This window comes from Sorex araneus, chromosome 4 (assembly GCF_027595985.1).
Source record: "Sorex araneus isolate mSorAra2 chromosome 4, mSorAra2.pri, whole genome shotgun sequence".
Lineage (NCBI taxonomy): Eukaryota > Metazoa > Chordata > Mammalia > Eulipotyphla > Soricidae > Sorex > Sorex araneus.
Window position 1 is genome coordinate 85356407 of NC_073305.1, and position 25179 is coordinate 85381585.

A 25179-nucleotide genomic window follows, 5' to 3' on the forward strand; every position below is an offset into this window, starting at 1 on the left:
AGAGTGACAGAGGTACGGTTAAAAGAGAGAGGGAGAAAAAAAAGTTGATAGTCAACAACGCTGAGAGATAATCCTCAAATGTCCTCAAATCCAGCTTTCAAAATACCTTGCTGCTGAACACGTAAGAATAGGAGCTTTTGTGTTAAAAGAAAAAAAAATCTCCGTATAATGGTCTCCCTTTTAAAATATACATAGAAAATAGGGGACTCTTGGCCCCCAGGTTTCTCATTATGGATTGTAAAGACTCTTGTCAGTGGCCACAATGATTCATCATTTTCAATACAGAGGCATTAAAATGTGTATATTTCTATTAATCCCACAGAACAAGTCTCTCTCTCGTTTAAATGCCTGTTTAGAGTCCGGTAGACTGTGCCGGACCCAAGGGTGCTTATATAAGTGAATGTGGGAGTCTGGGTGTAAATACGTATTTATGATTTTTTATAATATATATGTGTGTGGGTTGCATCTAACTCCTGTGTGTGTAATAATGTTTTCCTCTCTGCTGAGGCTCACTTCTCCAGCCTATTGTTTGAGACAACAGATATAAGTTGCGATGGGAGAGGAGCGTCGGATTTGGTGTGTATCCCCCATTTCCAATTATAGATGGATCATTACAGACAGCGGAGTCCTGAGAAGCCAGACATCTGCTCCTCACATGAATGCACTCACCTCCTAGAGATCAGGCTGCCATCATGCTCTGGAAGCTCGTGGAGAATGTCAAGTACGAAGATATCTATGAGGTGAGCCGACACCCCCAGATGCATCTTAGAGCTTTGCAGATAGAGAATTTGAGCTTCTTGACACCCCAACTGCGTTATATTTTTAAGCTGTTTACTCGTAGGTTTCCGGGCGGTTTTCTCAGCTTTCTCTAACTTTTCAGAAGAGCTGCTTTGAGAGACTTCGCTATTCTGAAACAGGACTGGAAGGTTGAAATCTGACTACTTTAACTTAGGAGATTTCTCTTTCTCTCTCACTCTCTCTTTCTCTCTCTTTTTTTTATCCTTTTATTTTTCGTTCTCTCTTCTTCAACACCCTGCCTCCCGCTCCAACCACCATCACCACCACCCTTAGGCTCGGATTGGGGGCTGTGGTGCTACCGAACGTGGGCAGAGAAAATAGGGAGTGGATAAAACAAATGCTCTCCTCGTTTCAGCGGAGAGAATTCGGGTTTGCAGCCTCGTTCACAGCGGGCTCGGGCTTTTCACTTCTTTATTTTCAGTACAGTTTCTGAGAGCGACAACAAACGGGTCCTAGCGGAGGAGGAAACCTAGAAGGAGCGAGATAGCCAGGTAGAGGTAGACGGATGGATGCTTGTGGACAGAACGCAGGTCCAGGAGCCAAAGCACGGCTTTTTTTTTTTTCTTTTAAATGTCCTTTTCTTTCTTTCTTTTTTTTTTTTTTTTAAACTTGTGTTTTGCTTCTTGGAAGTTCAGTGCATTAGAAAACAGGGGTCTCAGCCAGCCCTGTGTTAGATCGTTTTCTCCCCCCGAGGAAGCGGCCAGGCTCCGCTTCCCTGCGCAACTGCTCGCGGGGCTGCGGCGGTGGCCGGAGCCGGGCCCGGGGCGCGCGGGCCGGGCGGGCGGGCGGGCGGCGGGGCGGGGCGCGCGCCAGGGCCGTGGAGGAACGGGCTGGCCCAGGAACCCCCCAATTAGGTGCCGGGGCAAGTGAGGGCGAGGAGGAGCCGAGACTCGGAGAAACGTCGAGGGAGACCAGAATAATAAAAAAAAGCAAAAACAAAACTTGGAGAAGGGCGCAGCGGAGTTGGGGGAAGGCGCGCGCGGCAGGCTGAGCCCCGGGGGACCCCCTGGAGGAAAAGGTGCAGAGAGGCGGGAGATCGGGAGTCGGGGGGCCGAGGACGCGACCATCCTCCCCCAAGTCCGAGCGCGGCCGATCGCGGCCCCGCAGCTCCCGGGGACCCGGGCCGGGCTGGAGCCCGGACAGATTGTCCCTTCCCCGGGTTGCCGCTGCCGCCGGGGGCTTCCTGCCCGCTTTGTGGCCGCGCCGCCGCCTGGTGGGGCCGGTCTCGGTCCAGCCTCCCTTTCTTTCCCTAACAGGCGGGATAATGGGCAAGTCGCAGGCGCTGGGGGGGCCCCCCTCCAGAACGTCAGAGCCCGGAGCGGCCCGGACGCCGGCGGGAAGGGGGTCCGCGGGCGCGATCGCCCCGGCGCTTTCGGACAGGGGCTTGGGAGAGCCGGAAGGATCCAACGCGCCCTTGGGTTAGGAAAAAGAAACTGGCCAAGTGGGAAAGGGAGAAGAAAGAGGGGAGGGGAGAGGAAGGGGTGGAGTGGAAGAAAGAGAGAATAAAAGGGGAGGTAGGGAGGAAGAAGGAGATGGGAAAAGTGAGGAAAATGCGGTATTCCTATCGGCCTAAAATTTCTGCTCAAAATTACAGTATGATAATAATAAAACAGGAGAACCCGCAACTCGCTGCAAGGGGCCTATTTAAGTCGGGAAGAAGGTTGAACTTTAACAGAAATGGCAGTCAGGCCAGTTGAACGGGTTCCTGAAACATCCAAAAAGGTTTTCTGTTGCCCCTGGCTTTGCCTGTAAAGGATCAGTTCAGTGTATCTGAAGATTAATTGCATATATTTTTAATCGAGGTGAAAACTCGCAGACTCCGCGAGCACTGTAGAGGGAAGGGCTGCTCCAGGGGTAGCAGCCCCCTTCTCACCTCTTCCCTTTAATAAATAAGCGAAATCTCCAAAGATGCAATGAAAGTCCCGCAAACATCTTTGTAAACAAGCAGACCCACAAGTTTACTTTTCTCTCCCCACCGAATGATGAGGCAACGCCTTTTTATGTTTTTTAATCTACACACAAAGCACCTAAGGCGATCAATTCTTCCCATTAGGAAAGTCCCTCTCCAGGACTAAGGCCACCTACATTCCCTCCAAGCCCCCAGCAGGGCTGTCCCTCACTGCCCTGTCCAGGGGAGCGGGGGGCTGCTTTCCTCGTGTCCCCGGCTCAGCTAATTGAAGTTCTGCCTCTTTCCTGCTAAACTTTTTCCCCAGTCTGCCTTTGCCAGCCCCCTCGTCTGATTACATCTAGTAATTCTCCACTGAATGAACGTCATTTACAATAGTAGGGGAGCTCAGCTCGCTGCTGCTTCACGCTCCATTTGTCCTCCATTCTCCCTTTAAAGTACTCGTGTAATATTAATAGTCATGAATATCAATTATTATGAGGCGGTGTAGGCAAGCGGAGGGAGGAAGGGGCGCCCCAGCAGTCTGAGCCCAGCTTCGGGTGGAAGAGGACTGCATCTGGAGCCCCGAAGAACGGCGGAAGGAAAAAGGCCCCAAAGACAGCGGAGAGACCGACGAACAAACAGCTCTGTCTGTGTGACAGGCGTCGCCAATCTTGTTTGGGGGTGGGGGGGACTTTTTTTTTTTTTTGATGGCTTGTCCTGGAAACACCTCCAGCTCGGCTCCTGTGTCCAGCTCGTTTCTCTGCTGGACTCCTTGAATTTTTGAAATTTTTTAATCATTGTTTGATTTTGAGCAGTAACCAGGCTTTTTTTTCCAGATGTTAGTCCACACCTATTCATCCATGGTGAGTTTGGATTCACGTTGTACCAGAATTGCATGCTCCCTCCTCTCCTGTCTCTCTCTCTGTCTCTCCGTCTCTGTGTCTGTGTCTCACATTCTCTCTCTGGCTCTGTCTTCCTTTGAGCGCCTTTGGCTTGGTAATTTAGCACCATAATTGGACGAGGCTGCAGCTGCTTCTCTCTGCATTGTGTGTTCTTCGTCTGAGCTCCAAGAGTCAGCTGGGGGCTTGGGGTGGGGTGTGGGGGGGTGTTGAACAGAAAAACTTTTTGCCACTGCAGTTAGGAAATTTAGGAGACTTTTTTTTCTCCAAAAAAGAGCCATAGGGACTTTACCATGGCATTTCGAAGGACGAGAGGGAGAACTTAAACACTCCCCCCACCCCTTCTTCTCTTTTAACTTACTTTACCACTCCAGATAGGACCAACAATAAGTTGTCTGGGCTTTTCAGGTCCTTCATTTTTCACACCCTGGAGTACAATGGCGTTAGATATAGAAACGCAACCTTAGAGATCCCTTCTGCGAATCGCAACTCAACTTAATTTAACCTGGGCTCAGGATTTGATTTTTGAATGAGATTCATTTCAATCACATACTACTGAAATTATTTCATTCCTCTTGGGGAGGGAAGGATGATGGGATTTATAGCAACTCGGAGCTCCCACAATGTTCAGGTTGTGGAGGGTGCTCCTGGCCGGCGGGCTGGCTTGCCAGCCCAGGCAGAAGTTGGTTCTGCCCAAGAGCGAGAGCTCGCAGATTGTATGAAGATTTTATTTGTTGTGCTTTGGTCCTGCGGAGAAACTAGGATGGGGGGAAAGGGCTTAAGACTCAGAGGTGCAAATACTGTCTATATAAATCCTGTATTTTTCATAAAGGGGTTTAGAATCTGCCCCGCCTTGTGCACAGTTCTTTCCCCCCTGTCCCTTTTCCTGGCTTCGCACTCCCCACAGACGGCTCAGATTTTGGTTAAGTGGGTAACCTCCCCCCCTCCCTCACTTCCCCCCAAAGCCTCAGGTTTGGAATTGCTGAAATCCTGTGCCCTCTGAGTCAACTTGGGAGTCAAAGTTTCAGCTCTTGCTTGTTCTGTCCCGGGAAGAACGTATGGGGCTTCTCCATTTGTCGCTTGTGTTTTTTCTTCTCTCTCTCTCTCTCTCTCTCTCTCTCTCTCTCTCTCTCTCTCTCTCTCTCTCTCTCTCTCTCTCTCTTCTCTCCCCTCCTCTGTTTCTTCTTTCTGCTTTCTGCTATCCTCTCTCCTTTCCACTTTCTTCCTCTTTTCTCTCTCTCCCTCTGTCCCTCTCTCTTCCTCTCCCTCCTTCCCTCTCTCCTTTCTGTCTCTCTCCACCCCTTCTGTCTCTCTCTGTTTCTTCTGTTATCTTGTCTCCTTTTCACTTTCTTCCTCTTCTCTCTCTGTCCCTCTCTCCTCTCCCTCCTTCTCTCCCTCCTTCTCTCCCTCCTTCTCTCTCTCTCTCCCTCTCTCTCTCTCTCTCTCTCTCTCTCTCTCTCTCTCTCTCTCTCTCTCTCTCTCTCTCTCTCTCTCTGCCTCGCTCTCTCTCTCTTCTCTCTGCTCCCAGGACCGGCACGATGGCGTCCCGAGCCACAGCTCTCGGCTTTCCCAGCTGGGCTCGGTGTCCCAAGGACCTTACTCGAGCGCCCCGCCGCTGTCCCACACCCCGTCGTCAGACTTCCAGCCGCCCTACTTCCCGCCCCCCTACCAGCCGCTCCCCTACCACCAGAGCCAGGACCCCTACTCCCACGTCAACGACCCCTACTCTCTGAACCCCCTGCACCAGCCCCAGCAGCACCCCTGGGGCCAACGGCAGCGGCAAGAAGTGGGCTCGGAAGCCGGCTCCCTCCTGCCCCAGCCCCGCGCCGCGCTGCCGCAGCTGTCGGGCCTCGACCCCCGGCGGGACTACCACTCGGTGCGCCGGCCCGACGTGCTGCTGCACTCGGCGCACCACGGCCTGGACGCGGGCATGGCGGACGGCCTCTCCCTGCACGGCCTCGGCCACCCCGGCATGGAAGATGTGCAGGTAACCACAAGCAGCCGAACGAACGAAAACGACCCGAAATGACCGGGGTCCCAACCCCCGCCCCGGGGAGAGGATTCGGGCAGGGGCGGCTCTGTCTGCCCGCCAGGGTTCTGGCTCCCCGTGGGGCAGAATGCTGCTGGCCCCGACGTGGGCGACCGTTCCGGTGGATGGTGTGTGGCTCTGGCGTGGTGGTTGCGGAGGTTCCCTTAGGAAAACCTAGAAACGCTCGGAATCCTCCGGGAGGAAGTGCTCTGTCCGCGTTAGGCTACTGGAGGATCCTTAGGACCAACACGAAATGGTTTTTTTTTTTTTTTTTTTTTGTCTCGCCTTGGCTCTCCTCCCCTTCCTATTCTCTAGTGCTTTGTGTGAGCGAGCTGGGTACCCTCCCCAATGCTCCCTCCGCCCCCACCCCCACCCCACCCCCCTTCCCCAAGCACATCCAATCGAGGGCCTGGCCCACTGACAAGGCAGGTGAAGATTCAGCTGCCTAGAGCTCCGGGGGTACCAGAGGTTCCTGCTGGATTTGCAGATGTTGTTAAGTATCACAATGCACCCTGGAAGAAAAACGCTATTTGTTCAAGTCTAGCCTTACTTTGTATGTTCAACAAACTTCAGTGCTCTTTTCCAAGATAACTGAGTTCCAGAGTCCTCACCCAAAACATAGGATTTATTTTTCTTTATTTCTTTCTTTATTTATTTTGTGAGAGAGAACCAGAAAGGCTCAGTTCTGTTTGGGAGTCCCTGAGGATCCATACCAATTTGGAGATATGTGTCACTTTCATAGGTCCTTAAGTGACTATGGAGCAGTCTTTTCCATGTCCCTCTTTGGTTCTCTCCTAATATTAAACCATCCTCTCAGTAATGCCCGTATTCCAGCTAAAGAGCCATAACGTGCTGACTTCTTAAAACAAAAGGCTCAAAACGCTTCCCCTCACTTAGCCCGTGTTCCATCTGCAACCAACACAATGGAGCCTGATTTGGTTGAGAATACTTGGTTAAACTAAACAAAGAGACATCAAAGAAATGATTTCTAAAGGCTGTCTGGGTGATTTTTAGCAGGTCTCTTTTTGCTTCCTAATTTAAATAGCCTCCAGAAAAGATAAATATGGTCGAAAGGCATTTAATTGACACTTTGGTCTTATTGGCATAGTTGTGTATGTCATGCAGTAATTTGGACATACCTCTGAAGCTGAGGAGAATGAAATGGGAAAGGGAAGGTGCATGAGTCCTTCATTACCTTGCTGGGAAAAATTATTTTGAACAGTTAAATATGATGATGATATCGAACGTTATCTATGCACAGTGTATGATAGTTTATTATTTTAAAAGAAAACCGAGTCACTTATTGTTTCCCAAAATGATGGAAGCATCTGATTTACCCAGAGCGAAAAAGAATTATAGTTTTGTTGCTTTAACCAAGCTTGACTATCCCGGTCTAAAAATATTGCTCACGTTCTAAATATCAGATGGAAAAGGAAAATATTTAATAGTTTTTGTAAAATGCATTTAGGTGATATGTCTTGGTCGAGGGAAGTTTTTATATTAACCTTTCAGAGTATGGTTCAGAGTGCTAGATAATTAATGTATATCAACTCATCGCCATTGCTGCTAGCGATGATGACACTGGCCATATTTTCACCACCTTGGAGGCAGAGTGGTACAGGAGACCCATCACAGGAACTCTCCTGAAAGATGGAGCAGATTTCTCTGATTTTAGTTGTTTGGTTTTGTTTTAAGATATAGTTGTGAGCGGTGTTTTGAGTGTTTGGTCAAATCCGAAGGCGCGGGGAAAATAAGGTCAGGTCCATGTGCTTTGGGGAAGTCACTCTTGGTCAAAGCTTGGCATTGAGATGGACTTGTGGTGAGGAACACAGACGTGCACACAGCGAAGGCTAAGTGAGCCACAGGAAAGAAGTGAAGGCCCGTCCTGAATGTTCTCTGCTCCTCCCTACCTCTGCCCTGTTCCACCCCCCCAGGCACATCCCTGCCAGTCACCTGTTTAGGTGGGGAGGCTGAGGGACCATTTCAGGGGCTCCCTCAAAGCAAGGTGCAGCAGAGAAGGAGATAATCTCCCAGGTCGCATAAGGGAAACCCCAGGACAGGACAATCTCCATTACCACGGCAAGTGACAGGCCTCTCAGCCTGGGTTGTGTTGCACGTGATGAAGAGGGCAGGTGACAAAGACAGAATCAAATGGTTCTAGGACAAGATTTCCAAATCTGGAGGCTCTATCCAGAAGGATAGAATGCTCAGCCTAAAGTTACAGAAAGGGTAGTAGGGGGTTCACTGTTTCCGGGAAGTTAGGAAATAGTCACTGTACGAACTACTCTTTAAAAATTTCAGAGAGAATCTGGGACAGAAGCACTCCTTGTTGATTCCTCAGGGTTCAGAGTATGTGCCTGGCTTACCCTCCTCATCACCCCTATTCCAAGGGAGCTGCCATGGGCCTCCTAGGGTTACCCACCTGGTCAGAGGAAGGAATACTGTGAGATCCAGATTTACACCATCGACACCATACCAGTCACCCACATACACATACAGGCCACCGCCCTGACTGAAAGAGAAGAAGAGGGGAGCTAATTAACCAAATGCTTCTAATATTTTTTAAATGAAACTATAAAACCCTGTCAATTTCTATTTCAATTTACTCACAGGGGCTATTAAACTAGCAAATCACTGTTTGGGTTCTGGGTATGCTACATTTCACACAGTGTGTGTGTATATGTGTGTGTGCATATATGTATGTGTGTGTGTTTGTTATGTGAGCACGCATATGTGGGGTAGGTGGGTGTGTGGAGCCCTGTTTAAAAAATGTCAGGAAAAAAATTACCAAGTGAAAGAAAGAGGAACTGAGCCTACACCTAGCCTGGAGTTTGTTTAGCTGCCATAAACATCTCTTTTCTTCTTCCAGCCTTCAGTGCCTAGCCTCTCATCACCTCTACCACCCATGAGTAGAAACCTAGCATTTTTTTTAAGGCTATTAAGTCACCATCTCCAACACACACACATACACACACACACGCATGCACACACGCACGCACGCACGCACGCACACACAGCCACACACGCTAGTGTCTTAAAGCAGCCCCTGGTATCACTTTTAACTAAAGAAGTCTAGTAATTACGAGTCTGAGTTGTTTTTCTGCGCTTCCGCATGCAGTCCTAATTAAATCTTTACGATCCTCCCTGTGACGATTAAGCGCCAGCATGCTGCGTGAATATCCTGTACAAAAACCCAGCAGGCGGCCGTAATTAGATAGAAAATCAGACAAGAGCCTTCTCATTAACTACCACAACTACCCCACGTCGCTGATGAGGCGTATATACATATTTACGCACCGACGTGAGGGTAAGGTGTGGGGGCGCACGGGCCAGGCCGGTGAGAGCGCGGGTCGGCCCGCCCGCGGGCATCCTGTACGGACACACCCGCGAATAGTGGTGCCCTGCATGGACACACCCGCCAACAGTGGTACCCTGCATGGACACGTAGCGTCCCGCAGACACGTGTGCATGGAGAGGCGTGGAGCGTGTGTGACTGTGTGCGCGCGCGCGTGGGCGCGGGGGCTCCTCGGGAGTTTCCAACTCGTTCCTTACAGTGTTTTATCGGAGAGCGGTTTTTTTTCCCCCTCCTCCTCCTGTTTCTTGAACTGTGCGAGGCGTGTTGTAACATGGCAAGCGGTTCTGAAGGGGAATAACAATTTTCCTCACCTTTCTGAGAACAGAAGAGTGACTATTAAAAAACGAAAAGAAACAAATTACCGCGCCCCCCTCCCGTCCGTGGTGAGGTCATCTCGTTTCTAATGTGCTGCTTGTTTGGGGTAGACAGTCTCTTCCTTGTGATGCACACACGCCCTGTCTGGGGATGCGGCAGGAGTGGGTGGGGAGAGCTGGGGTAAACACAGCCGCGCTCCCAAGACCTTCGCTGGCTTTCTGCTGCTCCTGAGAGTGGGGGACAAATTGGTGCACCCTGAGGTTTCTAAGGATCATGGGCCGCAGCTGGGGACAAAAATTAAAAAGCGCGCCCTCGCTTTGGTGTTCTGGAGAGGCAAGGGAGGGAGGCCACTGCTTTTGGATGCCCTGGGATGCACCGCCAGCACTCTGGCGGTGCATCCTGACAGTAAGAAATTCATTCCAACAGTTATTTTCCTTAGAAGTGCTGCCAACCCCGTGAGTTGAAAGTTTCCTCCTCTGGGTTGAAGTCCGGAATATGAACGCTCCTTGCCATCACTTGGGTGCTGACTGGGAAGGGCCTGCAGTGTGTGTGTGTGTGTGTGTGTGTGTGTGTGTGTGAGAGAGAGAGAGAGAGAGAGAGAGAGAGAGAGAGAGAGAGAGAGAGACAGAGAGAGAGAGACACAGAGAGACACAGAGACAGAGACAGAGACACAGAGACACAGAGACACAGAGAGCGCAGGTGCCCTGTAGTCACTGCCTTCTAAAACAGGTGTAGCTCTTATTGGGAAGGAGTAGCTGCAGCAGGGTTATGAGTGGAAGTAAATGCTGCAGGTCGCTCTCAAGGGTTGTCGTGGTGCAGGAAGAAGTTCATAGCACACAGGGACTTGTATGGGCTACAGTGGGTGTGTGAGCCTGCCGGCTTGAAACGTGTTTCTATGTGTTACTGTTTGCATTCCATTCCAAATTGCTCAGACTTTAATTAAAATCCCATAATGTAAACTATTATGTATTTGTAAAATGACTCTGGGGTTAGGATACCCTGGGATAGAATAGAAAACAGAAATTGCTCTTACTAATATTGGTGAAAATCTTTCAAGTGTTGCCAAATTTTCTCAATTCATAAGAGCAAATAATATAGCCTTTTATATGTCTATGTAATATCTGTGTTTAATATAATAACTGAGCCAATACTGCATCCCAGATGTCTCTCGCAGTTTCCCTTTTCCCTCTTCTTCCATTGGAAGAATTTATAATTTGGGCGAATTTCATTCCTATGTCGATTTGGAGGTAATAATGATAATAATAAAACCTCCCATTGTGATTAATATAAATGGAAATAACAGAAACTCCAGTTCGGAATGACATGATTTATGTGTGCGATTCTTTAATATCCAGTCAATTTGAATAGTGATGTTTTTATATTCACAGTCAGTTGAAGATGCCAATAACAGCGGCATGAATCTATTGGACCAGTCTGTCATAAAAAAAGGTATGGATTATTCCCCTTCAAAGTAAGCAAAGTTTACCTGCAGATTCATGTCTTTATGATTGGTTTTCACTTGGGGAGGTATACATTATTTTAAGAGACACAACGTTTGCTCACAACCAAAGAACAAGGTTTTTTCACTGGGTGAAAGCACAGTGGGGTAGAGGAAGGAAATGGGGGAGTAGTGAGACAGGGAGGCAGACACACTATAGCTTTCTCATGGTACATTTGGTAGCAATTCTAAATACATCTTAAATAATTGAATTACAATCATCTATGGAACTGGCTGAGAAACACTGCTTTAAAAAATGCTATAATTATTTCTTTGATAACTGGAGTTGATGCAGCTAAACCCTATGTCATAGAGACCGTTTCTCTCCTTGTTTTTGATTTCAATTTTTTATGGTAATTTTGCTCCCAGTTCTCTGTGTTTTATGACTTGTTTCTTCTTATTTTTTAATTGTTCTGAATACATTGCTAAATATGCGCATCCTGAGAAGCTGAGACAGCCTATGCTCATTTCTAAATCTTCCTACATATGCATTCATGATTTAGTGTGACTGTAGAATCACCCCATACTGTTAAAGGGCATGTGATATTAACAAATGTTTGCAGTCTCTTGTACAGCTGTAAGCAAAATAATTAACTAATTAAACTAATTAAATGTAATTACAATAACTCATTTCGGGCGTATTGCAGCTGCTTAATTTCCCCCCCCCCCCTTCTCTGACAGTCACTGAAAGAATGCCTGACGATTAGAGTAGCTGCCGAAAGGCCTGAATGTCACTCACATGCCACAAATTTAGGAACTTGAATGTGTAAACAGCACAATCTTTAATTATCACAAGAACTGGTATTTGGAGATACAATTTTCAACTACTCTAACTCTTTCTTACCGATGCTGGAGAAAGTCTGTCCCTATGTTTGGCATGAACAGTCCCCAGTTTCAGCCCTATGTGATTTATCTGAGCTAGATGACACTGATATTTTTAAAAAAATGAAAAGAAAGATGCTTTGGAAAGTATAGATTCAAGCTTCTATAGCAGTGGGATCCTGAAGCAAGGATTCCTCACTTGAGTGAGGTGCTCTATCTTTCCTACCTTTACAGAGGATGAAAAAAGTAGCTTTAAGAAGTGGATGATGGGAGGGGAAAACTGTTCTTGAAATGATGCCATTTGGCTTTGGAATATAATACCTTAAAGAATAGGAAGGCATGTGGGAAAACTATTTTAAGTGTTGCTCTACATGTTTCCCTCTCTCTCTCTCTCACACACACACTCTCTCTTTCTCTCTCTCTCTTCCTTAGATAGTATCATTTTTGTTTTGATGCCACATATTTTGTTTTTTTAGGACACCCTGGCTCAGTGTTTAGGTTTGCAACATAGATGAATGCTTGCTCTCTTCATTTACTCTTGGGTCTTCTCTTTGGTTAATTGCTGGTTGATTGGTGGTGGTGCTTCGGGGAGTGAGGAGGCATTAGTCCATTGGTTTTTAGTTTGTTTCTGATTTTGTTTTAATTTGTCCTCCCTTTTCATGGAAAGCTAAGAGTCCCTTAGCTCAGTGTTCTGTATCCTAGAAACAGCTTTTGGGTTGGCAGTGGGTAATGCCCACCAGATGACCAATCAGAAATGTTATTAATAGCCAAGCCAATAAAAATATTTGGATCTTAGCTTGCCTAACAAAATGGGGCTGAAAATATTCTTAGATGTGGGATGCCTTGATTTCAGGGCTTGTATATGTTTGTCAGTGAAATGTGACTATTTATGCATGAGGGTATCTCTAGGAATAAGAAAACAAAGAATATTGTTGTTGGTTTTGTTTTTAAAATATAACTTTCAAAAAAATAAAATATAACTTTCATCACTTGCAAATGCTTTTGAAAAATAATGATGTGCATCTGAAAAATCTCAGTGACACCCCAGTAACTCATCAGTTTATTGATTTAGGGACCATGGTATAAAAATGAAGTATTAGGTAAGCTCCAGTAATATTTCAGATTTTTGCATTATTTAAAGAATTCCCCCAATACTATATTTTATTTCTAAAAGTCAAAGGAAAAATAGGAATAAATGTTGGTTTATTTTTCTAAGTCACTATTAATTACTTTAAATAAGGTTACAGGTTCATTAGCTCCTTCCCTGACCTCTATTCGCCCATTTTTCCCTCTTTCCCATTTTAATGAGGGATATCTCCAAGAGATTAATTTCTTAAAAGAAGAGGTGAGAAAGTTTTCTGAACTAAATATTATAAATTTCAAGAAGAACTGACAGAAACCTGGTTGCTTAATTTATTTCCTAAGGGTCTTTTAGAAAGTCTTGGGTTTGCTATTTTTTTACCTTGATAATAAAAGTGCAATAACTGGTCCTCATTTGGGTGCAGAGGTACCTCTGTGTTGTTACTAAGAATTTGGTATAAGGGACCTTTCTCTCTCTCTCTCTCTCTCTCTCTCTCTCTCTCTCACTCTCTCTGTCACTCTCTTACTCCTCTTTCTCTCTTTTTTCTCCCTCTTTTTCCTTTTCTCTCTCCATCTGCCTCACCCATCTTTCCCCCTCTCTATCCCTTTTTCTTTTTTCCCCCTCTCTCTCCTTCTCTCTTCATCTCTTCCACTATGGAAGGTCTAAATTTTAGCCACTCAAAATTTTCACCATGTTAGATATCACCTCATAGATTATAGGCTTGCTCTCTTGTTATGTTTGCTATGTGGGCTTAGCTGACATTTCTGAAGTAATTTAGTTAAGAGGAAATGAGTTGTTCCCAGTAGAGAGAGCAAACGAGTGGAGTGAAGGTAGCCAGCGTGATAAATGGCTCTTTCATTTGAAGATCTCCAGAGCTCGTTTACGGCTAATTTTCTGTATTGGCCCCCTTTGAGCTATTAATGCAATCGGCAGGGACCGTGGCCCCTCTCCTCTTAGCTGCCCCATTAGAGCTCCCATTAAGCTGCCTAGTCTCAACTCCGTGGCAGGAGTGGGGGGGAGTAATGAAAGGTGCTTTTTAAACTCTCCTAATCTAAACCGGCAGAGGGTGGTTAATACGATTTGAAGGGGGCTGGTCAATGAGCAATCAATAAAGTAATAATGAGAAGGATTCGGTACATTAACAGTCTAAAAATCCAACGAGACATTAAAAAATCATTCTTAACTCTCAGTTCCATTAAGATTAGGAATCTGGGCCAGGAGAGGGGGCGGGTGGTGCCCAGCCAATATAAATGATCACCGCCACCTTCCCACAGCCTCACTAAAAACAGGATCACATAGACTTTAAGGAAAAGTTTTGGTGCAATCAGAGGCAATCAGTTTGACACCTTAGATGGCAGAAAATACGCTGGGATTTCTTGGAAAGAAATGTGTGGCTGGAGTCCAAGGTTCAAATGTTGTGACTGTGGGGCATTTTCACTGGTCTTAGGGATATCCTGTTTGGTTAGATTCGGTTCAACCTCCCTTCTCTCACACGTTTCCCTCCCTTCGTTCCTTCTGGCCCCTTCCCCACACAAACAGTTTGGTGTGGATTTTCTTTTTTTGAGGCAGGCTGGTTGGGGAGGGTGAGGGGGTTGTAAGGAAACTGTCAGTTTTAATTACATTGGGTTCTGTTGGGATTTTTCTTTTTGACATAGAAGGGGGAAAGCACTGAGAGGTATGTCTTCTCTCAAATGAAGAGGTTCATATTTCCCCCAAACTGACTTGGATTCCAATAGGTGTTTGTTCAACTAGAAACTCCAGGATTCAATCCAAGGGGACTGATTAGAGTTCATAGAATTTCAATGCTGGGGAGGTTAAGACTTCCCACTCCTCTGGAAACAGAGAAGACAAATGACTTTCTTAAGATCCCAAATACCAAGTAAGTAACAGGACACAACGCATTGGCCAGCCAGTTAGACTTTGCCTCTAACGGATACCAAAACAAGATGTTGGTGGTTTTATTATTATGTTGTACTCTGGCTTTCTTCGTGGAATCCTTTTAAGTTACTTTAAATGATTTCAGTGCTTACATGTGTACCTGTGCTATATATGTATATACACAAAGTAAAATTTAGCCCTCAGTTAGATAAGAAATAAAGCTAGTGATAAGTACTTCAAGAAATGCTCAATGTCTTGATGACTTCTGGGTATCAGATACATATATAAATCTTTTCAGAGGGTCATTCTCTTGAATCTATTAGATGGATTTATTTCTTCTTTCCATCAGCAGATTGGATAAGCAGAAGCTTTGTCCCCAGTCAAACACAAAGATCTTCATGCTATGTTTTCATGCACACTCTAATTTTAAATACTGTAGAAGATGAAGAGCTAGCCAAATTAGCACCTTATCTCTATATAGTAGACCAACCAACAGTATTTTCTCTAATCATCTTTTTCTCCCCCTTTAAACAAAAGTCCAGTCATAGAAAGAAATATTGATTGCTTTTTAAAGCTTCTGTCTTCTCCCCAACCTAGTGCAGGGGAAAAGGAAGGGAAGTGAGTTGTGTGGGAGTTATGTCATACTATTCAACTGAAAATGGAGGGGAAAACAGTTTTAATGTATGCAAAGAAAATTGTAAACATGTAAAGAAATGAAAGCTTCACGCTGAGTTTTGCTATGCTCCATTTCCTTACCATTTCCTGCTGTCGCTTTAAACCTATCTTAGTCATCTCTGAGTTCCGTGAGCAGGAACAGTGTGCTCATAATTACTAACAAATCAACCGGGCCCTGTTGCTCTCTGGGTTTATTGATAAGCTGGAGGAAAGCAGAAGGGAAAAGACAAAGAGAATAAAATACGGGGCTAATCAGCGGAGCTAAGCAGGTGTGAGAATGGGGAGAAAGGTAAATGATAACAGTGCTAAGAACCGAAAGGAAACTTGGAACGGAATGGGGAAATGGGGAGCGTCTAGGAGACCAATGCTAATGCTAGAGTAGGAGAGAGGTTAAGAACCTGAGGGAAACAGAGGTTTTTTTTTTTTTTTTTAAAAAATGGAAATACGGTTCAGGCTTAAATTAGAAAATGAAAATATAACCTGAAGCGGCTGCTCAAATGGTTGACTGCTGCTGGTAAGGGAGTAGAATAACAAAAAACTTTACCCTCCTACCCCAGCAGCTTGCTGACAGAAGCAGAGTGGATTGGTGATATTTAGGTGATAATGTATATGCAGAAAGGTACTACTCTCGGGAGGGAGCAATATACATGCCCCAAAGGAAATAACTCGTCAGGTAAATCAGGCAATTAACAATAGTGAAATTAGAGGCCAGGTTATAAAGTGTCCCTAAAGGCCAGGCTTTTCAAGCGATTTGACTTCTAGGACTGTGAGAGCAGGTGAAATTCCAATCCTTAAGAGACATTGTTATTCAGTAGTAGAAACTGAATTTATTATTTTCATCTTAGTTCTTTCCTGTTAAAATGTTCTTTCTAAATAGCATTCAGATATGAAAATGTTGCTGAGTGTCAAGGATGAGATGCCTATAAAATTTATTTCCATAGTTCATGCTGTATATAGTTAAAGGAGGCCATCTATATTTTAGAGAAAAGTTTTTCCAAGACTATCCAATGTGAAGTTGCCATACTCATGAATTATTTGTATGTAGTGCTTGAATTTGACCCTGGAATATGGAAAGCATGATTCCTATGAAGAATAGGGTAGAATAAACGAGATGTGAATGTTGTGCAAGAGAATTCAGTGGCGGGGTTTCCTACTGCAATCACTATTAAGTGACTCTACTCCATATTTTACTCAACTTGAATACCTACACTGCACTTTTCAATGGCTCAGTGTTGAGTGGGAAGCAGCTTCACTGATGAGAAAATGATGAGGGTAGTAAGAAAGAAGAAAGCTTCTCTGGAGTTTTCCAACACCCTGAAGTGCAAAAGTGCAGAAGATTCATTCTGTTACCTGACCTGATTCATCCACCCTAGGATAAATTCTTAGACATGGGATGACAGAGAAATCCTAAAATGTCTAGTAAGCTGTAGCAAATGAGCATGCTTCACTTGTCCAGTTCAGTGCTGTAGAAAACCATTTCCACCAGACACATTCATAAAGAGCCAAATACAAAACTCTTAGCAAATAAAAGATTTGAAGTCAGCATGGCTTTTAGGAGTCTCTGAACAATGGGGAAAGAAATGAATGCTAGAATATGTAGTAAAGAGATTAAGTTTATAAAAAATACTTTGTTGTATTTTTTCATGCAACAGATTACTTTATTGTGATCTGTTTCATGCAAGTGAGGTTTTCTGACTTGTTTACTGTTTAAGCTTTTAGGTTCTAGATGGTAGAAATTCCTCCACCAGGATTAGAGAGTGAGACTGTCTTTATTACAAAGAAGAAATGACAGCTTTGTCTTTCATGCTAAATGCATGTTTCATCCCTGGACTGGTGGTGACTGATAAAGATGTTTTGAGGGTTAGGGGATAAAGAGGCTAAATACAGGGAAGTCAGAAGTGTCTTGCTTGGTGGCTTTTATCATCTGCAGATAGAAAATGGACTTCAGCCAGGTAGAAGTCCAGCAGAAACTGCCAACCAATTGGGAGGTTGACCGTTCATTCAACTGTTCCTTCTTCCCAGCTTCTGGTTGGAGTGAGCCCCACCTCTACTTGAGGTGCAGATGACACAGAAATACAATTAAACAGAAATACAGGCTGGAGAGCCTGAATGTGCCTGGGTAGCAGTGGCAACCAGCTGTCAGCTCTTATTAACTTCTGCATAAAACATACCTTGAGTGCGGTTTGTTATCAATTACTTGCCGAAATGAAACAACTGGGGCAAGGCAAGACCGCTGCTCATATGAATTAGAGTGATTGGTTGATTGATCAGGGCACCTGTTGTAAATCATAACTGCTCCAAACAATCACCAGCGGTACTTTACATTAATTTGTAAACAAAATTCATGTCATTGTGCAATTGCGTTCACTGGAGAGGAGCATTTGGGTTTAATTCTAAATGAATCTTTCGTAGAATGAAGGGAAGACGGGGCTCCACCTCAGGGAAATAAACAGCTCTTTGGGGTCCACATCTCCAGCTTACTAAGGTCTTGGCTGTTCTCAGGCCGGGTCTCATGGGGGTCCTCCTCTAATTCTCTTGGGTCACGTTCACATATTTGGATCCAATAGAAGAGGGGTTCACATAAAGACCTTTCGTGGTGCATGTTAGAATTCTTTTATATCATTGATGACGGTGTCACCTTCTGGGCTTAGCGCTAAATATTAGTATTATTATCCTCTGATGGCAGAAAAGGAAACTAAGATTCAGAGAGGTTACAAGAAATGTCTGAGGTCCCACAGCCAGGACTTGGCTTTGCCAGGTCTCACAGCCATATTCCAAACCAGGGCTGCGCGTTTTCTAGATTAGTGGAGTGAGCAGAGCGGTGGCAAGTGACATTCAGACGTCTGTACACCTGGGGTAAGTTTCCAGAAGAGTGATGGCTTTCCATTTGTTTGTGCACAGTGCTCTGAATGCGTCGCAGCCTCACTGGAACAAACATTTCCTCCTGCAGCTTTCCGCTTGGTGCCCGTCTGCGGCCGCCCCCAGCGCACGCACCGACGGTCTGTCCGCACGGAGCGTTAGGATGGAAAGCCGGTCACCTTTATGCCCTGTGTTTTTTTCTCCCTAGTTCCGGTTCCTCCCAAATCTGTGACTTCTCTGATGATGAATAAAGATGGTTTCCTGGGCGGCATGTCCGTCAACACTGGCGAGGTCTTTTGCTCAGTTCCGGGCCGGCTGTCTCTGCTCAGTTCAACCTCCAAGTACAAGGTTACTGTGGGGGAAGTTCAGAGACGGCTTTCGCCCCCCGAATGCCTCAATGCATCACTCCTGGGCGGCGTCCTCAGAAGGTAAATTCCAAGCCCTCACCCCGGCCATTCTTTGGGGGCGAGCGGGGCCTTGAGGAACCCTACAAGCAGCAGCACGCGGTTGCCTAGCAACCTGGGGGGGCCGGCGCGTGGCCTGCGCTGTGCGCGGGGGGGGGGGTGAGGGGGGCAGGGAGGCGGGAGCCCTGGCGGCCACGTCCCCCCGCCACGTGCCCCCGCAGCGCCCGCACGCTCGCGTGGACTCCCCGGCCTCTGGGACCTCTCGCACCCCTCTTTTTGCGGGCTCACTAGGGGCTCAGGGCGCCCTCCAGAACGCGGAACGACTCCAGGGCGTTGTAACCCGAAGGCGGGGTGCACTGGGTTATAGCGTGCACCGAAGAAAAAAAAGGCATTTCAGGAAGCAACTCCCCCTGTCCTGCAGTGCATCCTGATGGCGCTGTTTTATTAGGTGTTTGGTTTGTTTGGGCTTTGATTTGTCTGGGTTTCTTGGACACTGTCGGTGCTTAGCAGGGGGCTCTGCACCCAGTGGTGCTGGGAGGGGGAGGGAACTGGGAGTGGGAGTCAGGGCTGGCGTGTGCCCTAGCCCATCCAGCGATCTCCCTGGCCTTTATTAAAATATGGGTGGATGGGGGTTTGGTGGTGGGGAGGCGGGGCCCACCCGGGAGTGCTCAGGTCTTACTCCAGGTTCTGTGCTCAGGGAACATTTCTGGCGATGCCGGTCATTGAACCCTGGTTTGCTGCATGCAAAAAGCGTCCTACCCACTGTGTTGCCTCTACGACCCTTTAACTGTCTTTTAAAACGCAGTTGGCTGCTGAATTAAGCTCTGTTCTTGGAAGTCCGTTCCCCCCCCCACCAGCCCCCCTCCGCAATGCACCAGGTTTGCGCATTTTTGAAAAATTGGGTTCTAGACTTAAGACCTTTTTTTTTCAATACCAGCACCATCAATGATGACAATGACGCAATTTCTTTCTTTCTTTCTTTTTTTTTTTTTTTTTTTTGCTTTTTGGGTCACACCCGGCAATGCACAAGGGTCACTCCTGGCTCTGCACTCAGGAATTACCCCTGGCGGTGCTCAAGGGATCATATGGGATGCTGGGAATTGAACTCAAGTTGGCCAAGGCAAACGCCCTACCCTACCGGCTGTGCTATTGCTCTAGCCCCTATGATGCAATTTCTAAAGTAATAATGATACCTCCTCCGTGTGATTTATGATGCTCCCCACTTAGTAAAGGAAGACGATTCATATAATCTTGGGGAAACTGAGGAGAAGGTGGCTTTTATCTGAAAAATTGAAATCTCTCCTGAAGCCCTGGCTGGCCTGGAAGTCTGTGGGTGTCTCTGGTCTGAAGCTGACTTTGTAGGGGATAAACTCTTCAATGTAGCCCATTTTGAGGTTTGGATGGTCCCTTCTTTCCTTAAAGTGACTGAGAAGCACAGTTGCTAGAGAGTAACTGGGGTTTTCTTACTTTTTTTTTTCTCAGACCCTGGCATGTACTCAGAGAGGAGAGCCTCAGGAAATAGGAAAGGACTTGAACATCCCCCCCCCCCTGTTTTGAATCCCCTTGCCCTGTTCTACTTAGGTTCAGTTTTCAAATGAGTCCTTTGAACCCCAGAGTGTGAAAGTTTCTTTCAACCATACCCCTGGGCATTGAGCATGTATGTGTGTATAAAACTTGCACCAAGATTAAATGAGATAATCAATATAAAGTGCTTATCATATGACTAAACTTAAAGTGTTAGTTTTACAACTGTTATGATTATCATCATCATTAGTTTCAGGTTTCTGCCTTCCTTCCCCTTTTAACCCAACTACATTTTATAGTGACACTTGACCTCTTCCTCCCAAAGCCCACCTGTTTCAGCTGCCGCCTCCTCCCTCCTCCTCCCCAAACATCCAGCCTTTGCCTTTCAGCAAAGGTTGTGCTTGTCCAGGGGTCTTTTCCCCTCACTGTCTCCATGCACAACAAGGGAAAAACAGCTTGTGAGTGTGCTACATTCTCTAGACTCACAACCTGTACCCTAATCATTCCCATCTGGCACACTTTTCACTCCACCCACACAACCCTCCATTCCCCCACAACTAAAAAAAAAAGAAAGAAAAATGACTCAATTTTGTTAGTGCTCTGTATTGCAGAAATTGAGCCAACCTCAGCAAACTATAGGCAAATAACAAACAAACAAACAAAAAAATTCAGGGATGAGGAGGGTGGAGGAGGGACGTATAACCCCAAGTTAAAACCTCTTCAAGCTCCACTGGGCTTTAGATTGCTAAGTCTAAACTTTGTTTCAGGAACACTGTGAGGTTAATCAGAATGTTAATTCTTGCAATTTCAGAGCCAAATCGAAAAATGGGGGGAGATCTTTGAGAGAAAGGCTAGAAAAAATCGGTTTGAATTTACCCGCGGGCAGACGCAAAGCAGCAAATGTCACGTTACTCACCTCCCTGGTGGAAGGTAAGCAAGATGTGTGGCCGTTTCACGAAGTGGCTGAGCTTAACTGTCGGCTGAAGGCTGACATTTTACACGTTTCATGATTAACTGGAAATCGTTGCAATTGTTGTGCCCTTATGAGTTGGATGTCAAGCGGCTGCCTGAGAGAAGTTCAGAGGTCCTTTTACTTAGAGAAAGCTGGCAACTGTGGAGAGGCCAAGAGACTTGTGCAAGGATCTCCTTCAGATCCATGCCCCAAGTCTTTGCAGGGGTCACCTCCAATGTTACCTATCGGACACAGTGGCTGACACACCTTCTTGAAAGAAATCTTGCAAGTGTGACTGTGAGCAGAACTCCATGCAAGACTTTGCTTTCCTAGATTTTTACCTCGGACTCTTTAGTGGTAGAGAACACATTATCAATATACAAAACTGAATTCATGGTCCTTAATGGTTATTTATAACTCCTATTACACTAAGTCCCCGCCACCACCCCCCCTTGCTGCTCCTCTGGGACCACTGTTCTTGAAATGAAGTTTAATAAGGCCAGTGATGTGTGGGAAAAAATTGGAGGAAGGGTGTGGAGCATGGAGGGGAATCATGGTGATCTTTCTTATAGATTTGTCATTTGTGAACTAGAGGGTCAAAACTGCGAAAAGCACATGCTGCTGTGCTTATATGTTTGGATTTAGGCATGCTATTTCTAGTACATATTAATTAGAATCATCAATACAGTCTAGAACAAGATGATCTGCATATCAGCAGTTGAATTTGTGGGCTAGGGAGGGGATCTGAAATAGAGCCAGATGGTCCTTTTCCTGTTTTTACTTTGGGCCTTTGGGCCACTCCACACCCAGAAGTGTTCAGGAGCCACTCTTGGTGGTCCTTGGGATCAAATCAGAGTGGGCTATGTTCAAGACATGGGCCTTAACCCTTGTACTTTCTCTCCAGCTGAATGGTCCTAATGAAGGAAGGTGTAGAAGTCCCCCCCCCCAGTGTCTAGCATGTAAATCTGATTTCTCTTCCATATTTATGGATGTAATATTATGACACTCCTGTAGGGAGTTGGTTTTAGTTGGGAATTTTGTAATATTTAAATGGCAAACATAAAGTCAGCATATTTATAGACATTGCGTTGTGTCATCTCTAAAGAAAAGTTGCCTTGTCTAAACTTACCTCCTAGTGGCAGCAATCACCAAATATCGAGACCACACATACTAATGGTTCCCTCTCAGCCTGGGCATTTTACTTTTTGCCCTTTGGGGGATTGCTAATATCACAATTATCATTTTGAAAAACAATGTAATTAAAACAGTTTAATACTGAAATTTTGTGAGAGGAGTGAAGAAAATGAAAAGCCACTGAAATTTTGATATTTGGTTGGCAGATTTCAATTGTATGAATCTTGGGTAAGCACCAGGCCTGAAGTCTTTTGTAGTTGGTATAAAATGATGATTAAAAATAATTCTTGTTTCTTAACATAATAAAACTTTAGCATAAGTCAGCTTGTCTCTTTTTCATGTTTGGGATCTTCCTTCAAACCTCTAAGTTTGTGCTTTAAAGGGTCATAAGGCTATTTTTTGAAAGGAGTTTCCATGTAAATTGAGGAACCCTTGAGATGGCCAGATTTTATATAATTGTTGTGTCAGCTTTGAGCTGTAGAATATTCTTAAGTAAAAGAATAACTCTAAAGGAAAGGAAGTTACAACTGAAATAGGAAAACTGACAAGGAGAACAAAGATTTAATTGCTGGATAGAAATGCTCATTCCATATAAAAGTCTTCATATTTTCTAATATACATGAGTTGATATCCTCCCAATTTGTATAATTTACTAGTAATTTACTAATAAATACTATAATTTACTAATAATTGTTTTCCTAATGCAGTGATAGAAAAATACAGAAGATCATGCAAAAGATAGAAACACTTTTTTAAAATTATTTTGAGCAGTGGGATGGACAGATGCTTTAAAAAGTGGGAAGAATCTGATTTGAATATCCAGAGCACTGGCTAAGTGCATTTGTAAAGTAAATCCTGGATTTACCTCACCATTTCCTTAAGACTATCAGAGGGTGTAGGAGACTTGAAGTTATTCCAAAAATCTAGCTCCAACTTTTCTGGAAGGATGGTCAGCCAAGAGACAGGAAGGAGTTGCAGAATGAAGTTTGAGCCATCAATTTTAATTACAGTTGAGATTCATTTTAAATATGGGGCATCTGTCTCACCTGTCCTTGATCTTGCCCCCAACAGCTGGTCCCTTCTGTAAATAACAGCAGAGATAACGAGGGTTGGGGTGCTGGTTCTTACCTCCTTTGCTGTGTTTTTAGGAGAAGCTGTTCACTTAGCTCGAGATTTTGGGTACATTTGTGAAACAGAGTTTCCTGCCAAAGCTGTTTCTGAGTATTTGAACCGGCAGCACACGGACCCCAGTGACCTGCACTCCCGAAAGAATATGCTGCTGGCCACCAAGTGAGTTTCTCTTTTTCTTGACTCTTGCTTTGCCAGGCCACCACTTGGCAGGTGGCACTGTGGGTTGTCTGCAGGTAAGACTTGCAGACAACTAATAGTATCTAGCTGACTGCAAGGAAGCCCTCCTAGCTTTAGTCCTCCATTGCTCTTCCTTCCCACCTTCTTTACCCCTCACCATCCAAACAGGTCATGGGTTTGTCTCAGCCTCTTCTGTTTTCAAGTTTCTTGGTGAGGAGAGGAGGGCTCGAAGGTTAGCTTTATTCATTTGCATCCAAAATTTTGACAGTTTGCTACTCCAAACTTGGGGATGTCAACCCTGGAAGTGTGGAGCAGGTCATTTCTGGGTGCTTTCATGATCTAGCTGCATTTTATTTTTCTGCCTGGACTTTGAGCTCTGAGGCATACCTAGACAGCCTCTCTCACTCACTCATGGTGTCTAACTGTTAGCCACGTGTACCCATCCCTACCCACAGTTCTAATTACTCCCTCAGCAACATTGCTGTTTGGCATCTTGCAGAGACTTAAAATTTACTACAACCTCCAGAGGGGAATATAGTAAATCTCTGGCTAAATTTAGGTCTAGAGCTCATTTGAACTTTTACAGTGGGTTTTCTATTTATTTGATTTACTCCTGTCTTTGGCTTGGGTGTCATATTGTTGGTGTTTTATGACCGGCTCAAGCCTGCAGTGGGCGGCGCTGCGTGCTCCCGCACGTTTCTCTCGCAGGCGCGGACCATACAGCGGCGCTCATTTATTTAGTGCTCCAGGACGCGGTTTGTTCCGTTGACAGCGTAATTTAAAGAAATATATGGAAGGCTGAAAAATCATTTGCTCAAATTTGTCCAGATGTTTTTGAGACGTGATTGGAATTTGATTGCCCCTTTCCGCAGGGTCAAAAAATATTAATGTCCCAGAACCTTAATTGCTTACAGACCCTGGTTTGGGCTTTGAAGATTTAAAATGTTTGACTCTCAGCATTTGTTCTCCCCAGCTCAGAATTTCCATTTTGGCACTTTGGTAACAAATACAGTCTTAAGTAAAGACTTTAAGCATCTCTTCTAATGATCAAAACCTGGCATCCACCCCCTTTTTTAAGGGTTTCTCTTCTGTTGTACCAACTAGCAATATAATAGATCTTTGTCAGTAAATCTCCCTTCTATGCTATGCTCTGCTGTCAGGTGACAGGGACCTTAATGTGCTATAAAAGAATTAAGGTATGGGGGGAGGATAAAGTCAAAGTGTATAAATTAGATAACAATATTCCACAAATGACGCTGTCATGTCTTCCAGATGAATTCTTGCAACTTCCTCCTTAAAGCTTTTGACTTCTCTTAGGCCAGCACTTTTGAAATCTGGGTATCAGAATCAGCTAGGGGATAGAGGAGAGTTTTAAAACTATTTTTATTCGTGGGCGTAGCCCCAAGCCCCCTGAAAGGAATCACTGCGGGAGAGGGAGCTTGGATGTGTGCATCTGCATCCCCCAGGTGATGCTGAGACCCTCTGGCTTATTCAGGTCAGAACTGTAACCTATTTATTCCTGGTTGTCAGTATGTGTGTGTGCATTTCAAATGGAGAAACCAGGGGAGAGGCTAGAGAGAGGGTGCCTTGTGAAGGTTCTCTACTCACTTGCCTTAAGAACCAAAGAGCATTTTGGACTTAAATTTTGAGGGAAGCCGGTATTTTCCAACTAATGTAGCCCTTACTCCTGGGGGTAACCCTTTGGGAGAAGGTGCCTCAGGACCTCTCTCATTGACTCCTGGTTACCTGCATTACATACC

At 45.3% G+C, this 25179-nt stretch overlaps 1 protein-coding gene across 7 annotated transcripts in view; it reads left to right on the top strand.

Moving 5' to 3' along the window:
• Positions 1 to 465: 465 nt before the first annotated feature.
• Positions 466 to 25179, top strand: part of TFAP2B (transcription factor AP-2 beta) — a 30456-nt gene continuing 5742 nt past the window's right edge. For 3 of the 7 annotated variants that reach the window (XR_008629879.1, XM_055137195.1, XM_055137196.1), the window contains exons 1-7: positions 466 to 740; positions 3523 to 3549; positions 5114 to 5572; positions 10673 to 10733; positions 18306 to 18525; positions 20837 to 20955; positions 23260 to 23401. Coding sequence is in view for 6 of the 7 variants with exons in the window: in XM_055137195.1 (XP_054993170.1) it covers positions 660 to 740; positions 3523 to 3549; positions 5114 to 5572; positions 10673 to 10733; positions 18306 to 18525; positions 20837 to 20955; positions 23260 to 23401 (1109 nt within the window). In the remaining variant the exon portion in view is untranslated. Of the gene's footprint in view, positions 741 to 1276; positions 1296 to 3522; positions 3550 to 5113; positions 5573 to 10672; positions 10734 to 18305; positions 18526 to 20836; positions 20956 to 23259; positions 23402 to 25179 lie in introns of those variants that run through there. The other 4 variants (XM_004605851.3, XM_012932150.2, XM_055137198.1 and 1 more) reach the window with 3 other exon arrangements.